This window comes from Topomyia yanbarensis, chromosome 1, assembly GCF_030247195.1.
Source record: "Topomyia yanbarensis strain Yona2022 chromosome 1, ASM3024719v1, whole genome shotgun sequence".
NCBI lineage: Eukaryota > Metazoa > Arthropoda > Insecta > Diptera > Culicidae > Topomyia > Topomyia yanbarensis.
In genome coordinates this window covers 190187201-190204348 of record NC_080670.1, presented here as the reverse complement: position 1 = coordinate 190204348, position 17148 = coordinate 190187201, and the positions used below count along the sequence as shown (strand labels likewise).

The 17148-nt window shown below is 37.7% G+C and overlaps 1 protein-coding gene across 5 annotated transcripts in view; it reads right to left on the bottom strand.

The window, feature by feature from the left end:
• Window positions 1-17148, bottom strand: part of LOC131685017 (progestin and adipoQ receptor family member 3) — a 70267-nt gene extending 53119 nt beyond the window's left edge. Inside the window, exons 1-3 of one of the 5 annotated variants that reach the window (XM_058968369.1) lie at window positions 16930-17148; window positions 16795-16857; window positions 4634-5049 (exon numbers count right to left, since the gene is read on the bottom strand). In XM_058968369.1, coding sequence (XP_058824352.1) covers window positions 4634-4828 — 195 coding nt within the window. In that variant the 5' untranslated portion in view covers window positions 4829-5049; window positions 16795-16857; window positions 16930-17148. Of the gene's footprint in view, window positions 1-4633; window positions 5050-16794 lie in introns of all 5 variants that reach the window. The other 4 variants (XM_058968379.1, XM_058968388.1, XM_058968349.1 and 1 more) reach the window with 4 other exon arrangements.

The window sequence follows — 17148 nt, the reverse complement described above, 5'->3', positions numbered from 1 at the left end:
TCAGCGCGGCGGGTATGAACTGAATTTCATTCCTTTTTCAAGTTCACCCGGGGACGTCAATATTTCAAGGCTCTGGTTATTGTGTCTTTGGCAAAGTTGCCTTGCATCTAACAATTATTTTTCAGTACAATTTGGATTCGCCAGTAAGTAACTCACAGTCTTTCGAAATGTCAAACCCAAACATGACGATTTATTGACAACATACAGGCACTCATTGTTCTATCGACGAATGGTGTCCAAAGAAAAAAACAACATGAAGGTATCTAATGGCGTTTTTGTTTTTGACAGTGAACTACACCTAGTTGGTGCTACACTCATTCAAACTTGGGTGTAATCAGTCTATCTCTTTTTTGCACTACACCGGTGTAGCACCAAATAAAAAAGGAACACGCTATAAGCTCGTATCTAAGGAAAGAAAAACAACGTAGTTAAAAATAAACAAATCTGTTACAATAACAATTTTCCTGATTTCAATTTATTTTATTTCTCTTTTTTTAATTTTTCCTGAATGTGCAATAGGAGATTGAGAGAACTGATGAGCCAGGCAGTCTTGATGATCATCTTACAGAACAGACCTACCTTGAAATGCTATACTGTGAAGCCAAAGATATTTTGCTGTCGGTTCGAATATCGGATCTAAACCAGATGGCTTTGAATACGTTAATGATCACTGCTACGCCGCCTCCATCCAGCAGTTTTCGTTTAAGGCTGCCAAAGATAGACCTTCCTAAAATCAACGGTAACTTTTCTCGATAGTTCCGCGATACATTTAACTTAATGGTCCATTGTAAGCTACAGTATCAGTCTCTCGTAGGTTAAGGACATTATACAAGCAAGCCTCAACATAGCTCCTACGCTATACACCCCTCTTTCCCCTGCCCAACCATGTATCTGACATGAGCAAACATAAATATACGTTTTTCAACACACTAACCTTGCCGGTGTGCCACGAAACTGCTACTTGTAGAAACTAGAAAATTTTCCTATACAATCAATGCAAGTTTTTGATGGAATGCCGTCTGTAGTCCTTATTTTGTGCGAATATTTTACCCCTCGTCACTTGGGGTTTCTTTTCAAACACTCTTATTTTTCTTCTTTTCATTTTTATTGCACTTTTTCAAATGCACTTTATTCACACACCACTGCAAAAACACAAGCGAAACTTTAATCGTTTACTAACAAAACTTCAAACTTTCTGCCACGGTGCAGATGACAGAAGGAAAATGTCCAAAAAATCTCTTTTGTGCGTTTGAATTTTCACTTCAGATTTCAATTTTTCTGAATGTAAACAAGCGAGTCGGTGCCTAGCAACAAGCGCGCGTTCGTGGCTTCCACATATCTTCACCTTGAGCACTGAAACCTCTTTCGAATTCTTGATGATCTACACAGTTACACGAACTCATCGAAGAGTGTCTACGTCATCATGTATGAGCTCTCGCTAAGCTTGACGAATTCGGTTATAATCTCGATCCAGCAACGCATGGGAGGAAAGAAGTAGTCAAGGTGACGAAGTGCTCTTCGACGTCCTCGTCAACTTCCTATATCAACTAATGAGAATATTGTATTCTGTTGCGTCGGAGATCTGTTTCAACGGTCACAGTCGACTCAAGTAAAGGTCCCTGAATAGCAGCGAATGCAGTTGCTTCCGAAGGTAAGTCACCCGCTGCGTCTTGTCTTGCCTGTACCGAGAGTCACTACCTGTTCCAATGTCCGGCCTTTGCCAAAATGGTCATCAACCCAAGTTGTGAGTAAATCTCCCAACGAAAATTATGCTGGAACTACTTCCGCACCGGTCATAACGCTAGAAGTTGCGGATCCAAGTTCACATGCCGCATCTGTCACGATCGCTATCATAAGTTGATACACGATTCCAACTTTTCATCCAAAAGCTTTGTTACTCCAACAGTGACATCCTCTTCTCTAGCCCAGCAACCACGTATATGGCACCCCTATCACTGACAGTTCAGATTGTTCTGCTCATTTTGCTTGAAGCTCGTTCTGCACTAATCATACACCGTACGGTATAACTCAATCGTTAGATGTTTGTCGAAAAGTGAAAAAATTGGACCGAAAAGGGAAGAAAAGTGTTGTTTTGAACATGTCAGTGAATAACAAAAACTTTTCGCCATGATACCAACAAATTAAACGAACTGGACCATCACAAAGTTGTGTCGAATGAAATCGATTATGTTTATTGTGGATCGACCTCAACGCGACGTTTTAGATTTTGGCTTTGAAATCATGGCGGCGTAGCAGATACCTGCCAGCAACCGAATCCTCCCACATTGTCAAATGTGAGAAAACCAGGACCATCCACTATACACTCGCCAAGTGTGTCAACCGGTCAATCCCATTCCAGTACTGTTTTGTTGGAAACAGCTGCGCTCCACATCGTCGACGTTCATGGGAAGCCAGAACGTAATTGGATTCCGTCTCGATGTCAAACTTCATGACGAAGAAACTTGCCAATCTTCTTTCGAAACATTGTTTATATTTATTTGCATTCATCTAGCCTGCGTTGGTGATTTTCTTTCTCTCAAAACTGGGACGCCATCAAGCGGTGAGTGTGGTCAAATATTAAGGGACCGGTGTCGCTCATTTTAAAATTGTAAAATGAACCACAAATTTAAAAAAAAAATTTCGTGCGATTTATGTCTTTATTATTTGTGTTTGGTTGTACTATCTAGCGCTTTACTTCATCGTACCATATTAGTTCGAAATTCAGTCCCTAGAGCGGTGCCGTTATCAAGTTTTATAACGGAACTAGATATTATAATGGTGTCTACGACGAAGTCGGGTACCGTAAAACGGGATATCTTTGATCACCAGGGTAAGTTTGATCAAATGAGACTTTTTTCAGTAGCGTGCGATAAGATGATTCCCTCTAACAAAATCATAGAAACAAAATACAAACCATATTCTAAACAAGTTCAACATCTACCGGCAACGATTATTTTGTCATTCAATGTACCTTTTATGAACATAAATTCAATTTGAAAATGATACAACTTTCACACATCGTTTCAATCTGTTCAAACAATTCCTTGTATATTAATGAAATCAATCAATTTCATCTGAACTATTCACTTTTTTAGAAACCGTAATTTTTTTTATCCAATAATTTTTCCAAATATTCCGAGATTTTTACTACTAACTATTTAATTTCGACTATTTTCCCGAAAAAGTTCGATAAAAGTCAGTCGTATCCTTCCAGGCAATTTTGTTTTCTTACGAGACGACACAACATCGGGCCATAAAATCGCCTGCAGATATGCAAATTACACAACATTTGGAGCTTTATTTCTTATTTCGATACCCATATTTTGCTGATCAAAGTTACCCCGAAAACAACGAATGAAAATTTATAACAAATTAATTTTATTTTTATAGTAAAACGGAATAAATTACCAAAGAATTTGGACGTTTTCAATCTATGGGTACCAGTACTTGTTTTAAAAATGCAAACAGTTACTGTCTACCTGTTTTGAGGAAATTTTTTCGAAGAACTGTAAAAAAATTGATCAATATTCCCCCATTTTACGGTAATTATAAGAATATTTTCTCAAGATACAAACTTTGTAGGTCCTAAAATTTTTTAAAGATGGCGCTCAAATCTTAACCGTTAATAATTGAATTTTTATATACATTTTCATAAAAGTTTAAATATCAGAATACGGTGCTGATGATTATCAGATTTCTTTTCACAGACTTTGTACCATTAGAGAAGTCTGTGAGCCAGAATAAGTTACGCTACTGCGTAAATATTCGATCCGGGAAAAATATTAAAACCTTAGAATAATTAGGAAGGAACGTCACATTAAAAGCATCACATAATACCTTCCAATAGATATACACCCAATTACATTGTGGTATACTTGTACCTCGAACAATTTATCATCGTTGTTGGCTGTTTGAGTTTTCCATTGCGTGATGAATTTCAAATTATAGTTATTACGGATAATTTTTCTAGCCTATCTTATTAATTTAATAGTTTGTAGGAGTAATGAATCACTGTTACTATGTCATTTGTTTTGTATCAGTATATTTAATACCTGAACGATTTAACATAAGAAGCTAACTAGAAAGTATTTGAGATAAAATCACATGTTCGGATCATAGTTCGTGGTCACAGCAAACGGAATGGATAAATACCCTAGGCGTAAATCTAACATTAATAATTGTTCCTGTGCACATAAAATTGTTATTGAGAATGCACAATAAGCATAAACAGTCACTAGTTTTATCAAAACAACCGCACCATCCCTAGCGATGCGTCAAAATAGTTTCATATTGCTAACACCACATTGAAATACGAACCAAGAATTGCAGCGGCTGCTTGGATCGTATTGTACGTCAAAATTCAGATATGTTGATAATATCGTGATGTCGAAAGGAAGTAAAGCTTGTAAACCAAGTGAAGTAATAGTACTAAGTGTGTGTACCGTTGGTATCTAGCAATTAACCCGGACATGTACAATTTTGACGAATTTACATCCATCTCAACAGTAACCCACTGTTAGGCACTTGAACTAACAATTCGCATTCCACCAGTACAATGCAAGTAATTTTTGTTTTTGTAAACATACGTCACTGGTGTAGCACCAAATTTCTACAAGCAATGTAAAAAACTCACCTTTCGACTTCTAGCAAACCGCTGGTAGCACGTGGCAGCCGTTGTAGTGGTCGTAAGAATCGTCGACGCCATCATACCACCGGAGCTCATGTTTTCGTCGAGCGACAGGGTCGCAGAACCGGCAGCGGTTAGCAGGTCCGTTTGAAGTAAGTTGTTTAGTTCTTCCATTTTTGTAACCGATGGTTTATTCTGCATCTATCACATCTTGTGTTTCAGCATTAATTATAGCACTATTTGTTTTCAGCTTACGAAGGCTTTTTAGAACATTGCAGCACACTACACTTTAGTTGTTCCGGACGTAAAATTTTGTCAATATTAAAACTAAAACACTTTCGCTGTCCTTTAATGACTGATTATTGCCCTTTTTGCGAGAGATCATGCAAAGCGATGACGGGATACACTACGAGTGAAACTTTCTACAAACATTATGAAGCGATGTCTGTTGGTGCACTGGCTCCGTTTTCCGGGGTAATTGTAAATTAAGAGGAAATCAAATTGCAGCAGAGCCTGTGTGCATGTGCAACACGACCACCGCATATGCCAGTTGAATAGTTAGCTTTAGCGAAAGCGTGCTGCTTGAAAGATAGGTACTCAATATAAAAGGAATTGTTCACGCTAGTCACTCTAAGCCCCTTGTGTTCGTTCGGCTGAGGCGGCAATCTCGCCGTCATTTCCATTATTGAGTAGGAAAAATTTGTTGAACCTAAATGACATATCAATCAACTTTGCCGCGTGCACACTCGAGCAGTCCTGAGCAACGTCCGGCTCTTTTACATACATTTGATTAGACGAGTACAAATCATTCTTAATTTCACGAAAGTTTGCTCCACGAGGTAACTCAATTTTTCGCGGAATTTGAAGCCTATGATTGTTTTGTAAACTTTTCGCGCGGTTGAAAATTTAGGCGGTATAAACAAATACTTTACCCTTGAAGTATTAATTCTAGTATGTACGTTGATGCTTTTTAATATTTTATTGTGACTTAAATACTCTGCACAATAACATTATCTCCTAATTTATGGCAAAATTTACATGAAAGTATCCACGAATCGACAGACTTAGATTCAGGAACACCGAGAAGATCTAATACAAGCAGCGAAACAGCACACCTTTCGACATACTTTCCTTACTCGATTAATTCCCCCAAATTAGAATGGCAAATTTATACCGCAAACCTCATTTTGCCCAATTAACACTTGGCACATTTGCCGTTTGAGTTGAGCGGCGCACTGCTCGGGCACGTGAATTAATATCATCATTCGCGGTTTATGTCTGCTTCCCTAGTGGCGCACAGTGGTCTCAAATTGGAGGAAAGGTGGTCATAAATATTTTCGGGTTCTCGCTTGCATTTTCATGCTTGGTCTTTACAGGAAATTTTCTCAAGATAAAATTGTGCTTCTTTTGGAATAAGCTTTAGATTATTACGGTCTTGTTTCATAAAACAACTTTCGTATAATTTTGCCTTTCGAACTTGAATACTACTATGGCAGTTTTGGAAATTACTTTCACGCATTATTATATTATATATTGTTTAAGAGCACGTTTTTCTCCTATCCTCAAAAACCACCCGGGATTTGATTTGTAATTTGCTATGCCATGAGACATTTCCATTTTTTTTTGTATTGACGTTTCTCGGGTGGATTCAACGTCCGACAAAACCGTATTCAAATGAATATGAATGACGAGTGACGTTCGTCGGATCCACCTGTGAATTGTAAAACAAACGTCTCATGAAAAGGCTAATGCAGATTGTTTTCTTAGATTCGATAAAGTCAAAATCAGTTGATTCATTCGGAATGAATTTTGCTAAAAAACCATTCTAAATTCATTGACATTGAAAGACTCCATATGGGACCGTAATATTCAGACCGTATTTCCGCAGCCACAGGCCTAGTAACAATTGAGGTTTTATAATGGTTTTATAGCCACTCATAAAACTTAGATTGCACTTGTAGCATGCTATAAAACTTCAATTGTTACTTGGGAGGTTTGATTCATGCGAACTCTACCTACCTCTACCTTTGGGGATATTAAACCTTTCATTTGAGACTAAGTTTGTGACAATCAAAAAAGGCTTTTCCAAGAAACCAATAAAACTTTAATATGGAGTTTTCCCAGAACCCGAGACTTACGGACACTGTATTCAAAGGGACTTTGATTGACCATCAGTGATCTCGATAATTGTTAAGGTACCATCAACACCATCAAAACTTACCGCAAATTTTCATCGATGTCACTTTTTGCAGTCCTAGACTGACAGAGAATATAAACCGAAAAGTGTATTAGCAGTATACCCTCTGCGACCATCAAGCGATCCGGTACGGCATTGCGAACATAACACAGTTTGAATCACGGAGAAAGTCGATAAACGGGTAAAGAAGGAAAACGGCGATCTTTGACAAGGACGTGTTGGTCGAAGAAGCACTTAGATTTGAGAGCATCCTCTTGAACCTAAGTGAGGACTAGTTCATGGCAGTACTAACAAAGACGAACGATACAATTATGCTGAGGAATGCAAAACCGAGAAACAATCGCTAACCAGCAAACAAACGTAGAATACGATTACCGATTATATTGTAAGTTATCTCGGAGACTGGAGAAACAGCTCCAGGGGTTGCAATGAAACCGAAAGAGAGGAACGAAAATTGGTGCACAGAGCTGCGACCATTCTCAACAAAGCAAGAAAGCCTGCCTTCAGGGGCTTTGCCACTAAGCCAACGCGAATTCTTGGGGAGACATTTACAGAGTTACCATGGCGAAGATAAAAGGCCCAGCTGAGCAGGCCGACAAAGAACGCGAATTTACACCAAGAGGAAGCGACAATAGGAATAGGACAACGTGGCGCGAATGGAAAATGGAAGCACGAATTGATCCCGGCCGTGTCCAGGTTGATGAATAACACGCACGGAGAAGTCAACTTCCATCCTACAAAATTTATTTGAAGCCATGGCTGCTACCTTCAGTCCGAGTTCAGGTTCTATAAATTTAAAATTCTCAGGTTCGTGTCGGGTTTCCTGCTTTTCAATTTGGAATTCTCGGATTCGGGTTTAGTTTCGGATAAATCAAACCCAATCATTTCTTGTCTGTGTTTACGTCTATACACATTAGGGTTGCCGCTCTGTTTGAATTTCATTCATCGAACTTAGTTTTCAATAAATCGATTTTTGAAGGAACACACAACAGTTTATCAGAATAAAATGGAATCTATAGGATCGTCTCTGGCTGTTCAGCGCACTTAATGGGAACTTTTGTTTAATAGATGCCCCATACATCAGCGGTTCTCAACCTTTGTCGTCCCGCGGACCCCGGAATTCCTCAAATATTTACTCAGGGTTGTTGCGGATCCCCGCGGCCTAATGTCCATGTTGTGTACTATCCAAATATTATTTTCATTCTGTTACAAAAAAGGTCCTTCCGAGATAAATAGTTTTCCTCGCGGACCCCTGGTAACTAATTCACGGCCCCCTGGGGGTTGACAATCGCTGTCATAAATCAAAAATAAGCTTCGCCTGAAAAGATATTTTAGCAGCTATGTAATAGCCACACCAATCCGGGTCAGGGGTTTCGACTACCATTTGTAATGTGGAGCATCTACCATAGTTGTTATAACAAGATAAATTTTCATCGTCTGCGTTACATAACTGCTAATTTAATGTAATGCTACTTAAACCATTTGCTGATGTGCACGAAACTTTCGTTTTCTGACGATTTCAAACTATTTCAGCTTATCAGGAATGTCAAAGACGCAGAATTCTTGCAGTCCCAGATGAACGATGTTAAGTGCCTCCAAGTGTTCGATTATATCTTTTACTCGTTAAAGACATTCGAAAGTTAATTTCGACTACAATATCTCACAAATCGTTATCAAACGGGAATCATCCGTTAATGATTTGGGAGTCTACTTAGATCCCAAACTAAACTTCAAGCACCACATTGAGTACACTACTGCTAAGGCCTCTAAGCTATTGGGATTCATTTTTAGAGTCACTAAGAACTTTACCAACATACATTGTCTAAAAGCATTCTCTTGTGCTTTGGTTCGCTCTACACTTGAATATGGCAATGTAGTCTGGGTACCTTATTACCAAAATGATACTCAACGCATTGAAGCTATTCAGCGCAAATTTGTTCGTTTCGCACTTTTTCGACTCCCATCGAGGGACCCACTGAACCTATTGAGCTACATAGATCGCTGTAAGCTTATTGCACGGTGTATTTATTAGAACAATTTTATGCAAAAAAAATCAGCATCTCTGAAACTTCGGGATATGAAAGAATGGGCTTTCCCCTATCATTTGAAACTAAGATCAAAATAATCCGTCGGGGGGTCCAGAGCAACTTTTTTTTGAAGTTTTTTTCGTAACAATATAAGTTTTACTAGTGGAGATAGTTCATATTTCTGTCCCTAGATGGTGCTTTACACATTCGAACAACACTAAAAGTGAGAATTTGATAGAAAATTTAATTGTCTACAAGTTTGTTGACCACTAAAAATTGATCTGAAATCATCCGGAAAAGTTGTTTAAGATTTTAACAAAGTTATATCTAAGATAGTTTCACACGAGGCCTAGTGGTTTGGAAATATGTTTTCTCGCACTTATTACATCACCAAAAAAATAATTGGGTTTTGTGGCATGAACATATTAGACGGGATTCATTACGTTGACAATTCTAATTGAACTTCTGAAAATAAGGATGTTTGACAGAGTCAGAAAACTATTTGTGCTTTTGGTTTGTAATCTTTCCCGATAGGTTCGAAGGGACTACCATTCATCGGAAGTTACTGCTTGGTTACAAGGGTTTGCTTACATTTATGTTTTAGAAAGGTTCATGCGTCGTATAATTTAGGTTATGATCGCTTAAGTTAGCTATTATAATTCCGTTCAAGACGAAATGTTGGGACACACCGTTCCTAATTTAACGCAAACCACAGCAGTAACTGTCCAAATTAGTGGTTAGTGTGAAACGATTTATTCAAATTTTCTCCGCAAAGCATATTGTGGCAATTGGATTTTACGGCTATTTCCTATCAATTATGCGAGATATCGTTACTTAATTGGTCCTAGATTATGCGATATGTATTACTTTTGAAAACAAAATATGATTTGAGTGCAACAATAATCTTATATACATAGAAGTCTTCGAATATATCCCAAAAAAATTATCTTGATCCAAAGTTTTTTGTTCACTGTTTGTCACATTGAGTTAATTTTGAAAACGGATAATCAGCGTTTTTAACCAAACGTTGCAATGAAATCCGCGAAATATTGCAATGGTGCGTTAAAAGTTTTATTAAGTTTGTTCAAATATAAAGGTTGAAGTTCAGGACAAGTCAATTTTATACGAAGATGCTAACAGAGTAGGAGATTCATGTAAGAATAGTTATCAGTCATCCCTGAGGACAATCGAAAAAAATGAAAAAGAAGGCATACATAATTGAAAAAGCTGTTTCTGCGGGAGGAATCACTTACCATCATGAAAAAGAATATTAATATCATACTAGTTTGGTCAACACTTATCTAAAACTTCTCATCCCAAAAATATTAATGGTGCCCTGTATCAGGGAATTATAATTTTCAGCTAAAAGATGAGACTTTCCAAGCTCTCAAATTCCGCTGAATTCACTATTGAACTAAACACAACTATTTGGCAAATAAAAAAAGTGCTTGTGAATTGACAAACCACTAGGTCTTCTGTGAAACTAACTTAGACTTAAAATTCGTTAACATTTTAAACTACTTTTCGGGATAATTTCAAATCAGTTTTTAGTTGGTAACAAAGTTGTAGACAATTAAATAATCTATCAGAATCTTACTTTTAGTGTTGTTCGAATGTCTAAAGCACCATCTGGGGGCAGAAATATGAACTAGTTCCATTGTAAAATCTATGTTTTCACGAAAAAACTTCAAAAAAAAAGTTGCTCTGGACCCCCCGACGGATTATTTAGATTTTGGTTTCAAATGAAAGGGGAAAGCCCATTCTTTCATATCCTGAAGTTTCAGAGATGCTGAATTTTTTTGCATAAAGTTGTTAAAAAAAGACACCGTGTATTGACGTCGATCTCCTGTATGTACGCCGGGATGTTTCGAAGATCGTTTTCATTGCCGATCTACTGCAATTGGTACGTTTAAAATGGGTTAAGGGTAATTATAAGTGCAATAATGAGGTGTTAGACGGGAGTGTGCAGCACGCGCGTGAACGCACCCCACCCGCGACGGGTTGTCGGGATAACGGCAGCACTGGAGCTGTCAGAAAAGAAAACCGCATGTTCACAATTTTGGATAGCAGGTTGAGTGCGGACGTGAGGCGAGAGCGGCCAAGGAAAAAAACGCCGCAAATTAGTCGTGCGAGCCCGCAGCAGAAGGTAGGAGCAGTTATTCTCCGTGGCACAATAAGTTTTCTTCGCGCGGCCCGCGAGTGTAGGTTGCAGTGTACGGGTCCAGTCGCTATCTTTTTCGGAGTGATTGCGAGAAGCTAACGGTAACTTGTGAGCCGGAGAAATACGGACGGCCAGTGTATCGTACGATAGAGCGGAAACATTTGTCTCCCGCGTTTAGAAGTTCGCCAATGAAAACCGTTGGATGTGGGCCGTCCTCGTGGTAGTTGTAGGATTGCCACTAGCAAGCAGCATTTATTTAGCTTGTTCATCAAAGGGAGCGACACAAGCGCCACCGGCAAGGGTTAAGAAGACAGACGAATGCGTGCCGGACAGTGAAGAATCTACAAGCAGTAAATCCAACGTCAACTTACCTGGCCAGGTTGAACGGACACCAATAGACTCTCCAAAGGAGGAGGAGGAACCACGACGGTTGAGCGATAAGTCTGCACATGTCTCATCTTACCTCAGGCACTCTGTTCGGTTTTGTTAGTGGGTCAGCGAGCCTTTTTTCTCTCAAGATAACACAATCTCGAATCGATTGCTTCGAACTTCTACATCTTTTGGACATCGACATTCGTGGTCGTAGTCTTCGAATCCATCCTTTCGTTCGCATCTCGGTAGCCAAAACAAATTATGGTTATAACGGACCTTTCGTCAGTATGTGTCGTCTTTTCAATCGTTGTTCCACTGCCTTCGACTTCCATTTGTTATTAAGATTATGTTGTTAGTTTTAATTATAGTTATAAGTGTCGAAATGTATCATTTGGATATCGGTTATCTGTTGATAAGATGAGGAGGTTTTATGCCTGCTGGAGAGATAATTACAATAAAATTCAGCACCAGCGGGCTTTTCCCTGCTTCCCAAAAAAAAAAACAAATGACACGACGGTACACTTTTCACAAAAACAGCACAAAAAAGAGGCCCGAAATGACTCCAAAGAAGATGTAATATAGTAGGATATCCTTGGGAGGCAGCTTAGAATTGAAATTCCTCAAACATTTATCATATCATGTACGTTGCCGGTTTTGTAGATTGGTGTAATTAAAACCTTTTTCCACTTCGTGGAATAAGCATTCTCTGTAAGAGAACGTTTGAACAGCATAGATGCCGATAGTGTCAGAAAAAAAGAGCCTTTCTTGATGAACTGTCAACACCACGAATATTGATATATATCCTATATATATCCTGCTCGGTAAATGAAGTTGTAGTAAAGTTCAAAAGGAACATCGGCAAACTACTCCAGCACGATTCAGACTGGTGATTTATTACTTCATACGTTTTGAAAGAATTACGTAAACAGACTTGCTGTCTCTGCCGGTGTCGTTAATATCCTGTCTCTATAATTGACAGCTTCACAGATAACAGCAAAACAGTTTATGGTCATCATTAAACTTGTACTCAGTTCGGGAAACATATGAGCGAAAGAAATTTGCGCTTCGAATTGGCATTCTAAATCACGGACGAACGATTTGTCGCCTTCGCATCTTTTTCTGAAGGATCGTTTTCAGGCTTTTCTCAGGCGTTTAATAAAATTTCGTAGGCTTTTATTCCAAGTAATAGAAATGTTATGCTAGATGGAAGATCAGAAAAGTAAATTGATCCCGTACACCCATATCTAAAACCCGACACTGAACTGATGAACCTTAGCGGCCATTTTTGTACAACATTGAGTCATTTGTGCAGCGTTCTGAGTCGTCTTTCAAGATTTTTTTATTTTACGCTTGGTAATTCCCCAATACTTTTCGATTGGGCGGAATTGCAGGTAGTTGGATGGATTGATATTCTTGGGAACGAAGTCCACCTTATTATTACGGTATCCCTGTAACACCTCCCGGTTGTAGTGGCAGCTTACCAAATCTGGCCAGAACTGGACCTTTGTAAACCTTAATGAAAGGTAAACATGTCGCCAGGTACACTCTTGCTTATACAGCTTCGAGTCATCGTTTTGTTAGCGATCAAAAGTATGGTTGTGAGTCCGAGACTGCGAATTCCTTGCTAGATCAGTTTCTAGGCGAATATATGAGCGACCACATCGGGTTTGCGACGTGGAAGTATAGGACTAATATTCTTTTCTCATTTTCCATCTACCGCAACTTTTTTTATGATGCACGTATCGAGACGAAACTTTTATCATTAAAATAAGTGTACTGTCACTGTCAAAACAATTCCATACCGACCGCTAGAAGCGCTGCTACAGGAAAAAAATGATCTGATTCTAAGTGGAGCAGCCTTTGTGGAACCTAAATTGTATAGTTTCTATTGTAAACTTGTGGCTTCAAAAATGTAAGGGTTTTTAACTATATAAAAATATGTGAAATGTTTTCATGAATTTTTTTTCTCGATAAACATTAAAATCGAAAACTTCAAAATTACATCCGCGTGAGTCTGCACTACTGATTATAAATATTTGCTTAAATTGTACACGTTTTACAGTAGTCAAGGCCTACTAAGTGTTTCATAACTCAAGGTTACCCATACTGATACAAAATAATTGAAGTTTTTATGTTGTATCCCTAAAATAACCATGTGACATTGTGTACATGAAATACAATGCGTATAGCGTCAAATATAATAAGCATGACTCTCATGTTTGAAATAGAATCGAATGTAGTATCAATTTTTACAACAAAATATGTATTGCACATTTTTCAAAGACATACTATGTACAACAACTATGTTGCCAAAAACGGAATCTTACTGCATTACCAATCTATTTAATGCATCTGCACAACATTTGTGCAAGAAAGCTTAAATGTATTTAATAAAACACACTCAACCGATTCAATAGTTATTCTGTTTGTTGTAGAAAGTGGTGAGAAATTATTAGTAAATCATAATCAGGAGACGAATAATAATGATGCACTTGGCCGTATCAATTCAACACCAATGATTGTCGAGTGTCAGCAAAATTTTGCTGAATTTTGTCGAGCTAAATTACAGCAAAAAATATTTCGCTGAAATTTCAGCAACTCAAAACTGTCAAAATTTTGGTTTGATTTGCTGAAACTTGGCATAATTATCATTCTTTCACTTATTGTGGCAGCAATCGAGCTCAACGGATTTGCTGATTTTCGGCGTAATAAGTGTCTTTACTAAAAATCAGCGAAATAATAATTGCAAGTCTCAACATTCAGCAAATTCTGTTTAGCTGGAGCAGTTTCAGTACAATATTTTGCTGAAACAAAAACAAAAAATGGTGTGTAACTTGCGAAAGTCATCAACAATAACCAACCTAAATTATGCTAATATCCTAACAATTTATGTGTATTAATGAGTCGGATGATTCAGTAGAATCTTTCATACCAGCAGAAGTTAGAAAAAATAATAATCAAGTTAAAACTATGTACGATTGAAAGCTGTGCACTAAAAACTATAAAGAAACCACACTTGGTGCCATATGTCTAAGCAGGATATTTTTTAAAGCTTTACCGAAGATTCAGATCATAAAACGAACGTCCTGAAAAAATAAATAATTTTAGATCTTACTTCCAATGACCTGTTAATGTCAAAAGTGAAGTTATTCTTGCCCAGAAACTCCCTAAAACACAATAGGGCTACACGGAATAAGTACTTTTGACCAGTTTTGTCACAGTACTAGACCACTGTGTTGCCGCTTGTAAACAAAAGACCGCATGCGTATGGCAGCGTTTATACAGGCACTCGGTGTTTCAAAAACCAAACAAACAAAATATATAAAACTACAGAAAAGGTTTGGCGCCAATGTCCTTGGTAAACTCGTTACAATAAAATGAAACCAATTTAATCAAACTCCCATCCATTTTCTGATATGATCAATTTAAGACAATAAAGAAGCGACAACCACTCGTGCTTCCATTTAAAAATAGCAGAAAATTGTATTTCGCACAAACCGTTTGTTGTCTCTCTCGTCAGAGGAAAGTTATGCAATCACTCCATTTCTTGTGTTTTTATGATTTACGTTCTTATAGTAATTTAGTTCGGTTGTCGTAGCTGAATTTAGGCATAAACTAACCTCTAAGTATTTGTTTTTCGTGGCGAGTGCAACGAACTATGACAATTTACATAAACATCGTATTGCTATTGCCCAAGCCTGCTAAAAACTGTTAGATTTGATTTTTCTGTTCAGTTGCTGACAAAATTGGTGTCAAAAGTAGTACTGCAAAGGTTGCCTCACACTAACTGCTTGAACTCAATTATAAGCGTGCGCTGCTTTGGTCGCGTCAGCATTAATGTATAGAAAACCGGCATTGGTTACTTTGATTTGAAAACGAATTTGCGTCCTGTTGTTTCCATTTAAACTGAAACAAATAAACAATTTAATGTGCCTAGTGAAAACAACTAAAAATTTCTGCTGAATAACGAAATACTTGCATCCCCGGGGGTGCCTTGAATGGTGTCACCGGGTACCACAGACCAAAGCGTTGGTTGAAGTAATACTCTTTCAACTAACATAACTTAATTATACCAATGTCTATAAATGGCGAATAAAACATCAGTTGCAGGTTGAATAATTAATACTGAGTATTTCCGTGGCTGGTTAATAATTTTGGTTAACCAAAACGGCGTTAATAGTTAAGTGCCAACATAACAAATCTTTTTACATTTTTTTAAAATTTGTAATAGAGATCAATCACCTCAAAGTGTGAATCTTTCTGGGCTTTTTTAGTAATTGATTAGATATTCCTTTAGTTAAAGTATGTTTTGAGTACCAAAATTCCAAAAAAAAATTAAACTATTAGTTACAACTGAAATGTAGAGATTTTCAGTTAAAAAATGGTTCAAATACACTTCACTAAAAGCAGTAAATCCAAATAGTTTTTAAAGTAATATTTTTCATCATTTTTAAACTCATAAATAAACAATGGAAATTCTTTAAAAAAAACTAAAATTTTGAGGTAATAATAGATTCTATTGAAAGTGATGAAAAATACTATTGCAAGATTTGTGATAATTGTCTCAATTTGCCGAGCGTTAGCATACGACAAAGCAAATTAATGAGTAAAAATCCGAGGAATTCGGCTCAGGTACGGGTTTCCGTTTCAAAACTATGAAACCAACCATCTCAATTACCCATCAGTTTCAAACAGGGCTTTGAGTTTGAGAATATGTACATTAACGTCTTAAAACAAGACTGGGCTCAAATTTGAAGACTTCGTTTTTCAAAATGTTTTACAACAGCTTTTGCAACCATCTGAGCACCTACACCCCAATCACGTGTGTATAAAACCCATAATAAAGAACAACCGACGGGCACCCTAAATATGTTGTCAAAATTCACAGATCAAAAGAGAACACTCTCTCGCTCCCAGTTTGCTCTTAAAAGTGCATTCCAATTTGCTGCACTGTAAATATCGCATCTTTTCTCTGACGTAGACACTGCAGCACATTTGCGGGACTATACTTGAAGTTAGTTGAGGAACGCGTATCGTCTCGTCGCAGCACATGCCACACGCTGCACATTCGCAAAGCATCCATTCTCTCTCTCTCCGTCTCAAACTGGCAATTCAATATTAATTCTTCAAAAGGGCTAATAAGATTTTTGTAAACAAACTTATTCGCTCATTATTACGCTACCGAGTTGAATTTCATGAACACTACACATGAATCAACATCTTTACCCTTGGTAGATTCAATTTCAAATGTTTTCTGTGTTGAAATTATAACAAATTAAGAGAAATCAACAAAATAAAAGTTTGTTTACAAATCTTATTAGCCCTATTCAAAAGTTGATATGGAATTGTATTGCAATAAAAAGTCATTAAACAATTTATGATGTAGGTAAATAATATAGCGGGCGCATACGTTTGACTGCCGGATTTTCCTATTGCACAGACACTGCCGGTCTCGATGCTTTCTCGCCGCTTGCTTGGGTATTTTTAAAGAAATCAAATTACTCTTAAAATTTTCGCTCTACGAATTCCGTCAAACAGAACACACCGTATTACACTATGCCTTTGATATATATTGACCCAGCAAAATACTGAAGAAGATGCGTGTCGAAACTTTCACTCTTGTAAAGGGCACTTGATCACAATGAATGCATGAATTAATCAGCTTATGTATAGGGTAGGTAGGGGGCACCACACGACACACACCGCGGCTCTGCCGGGTTGCTGCTGCGGACCGATTCATGCGCAGCCCGGAGAGAAACTGTTT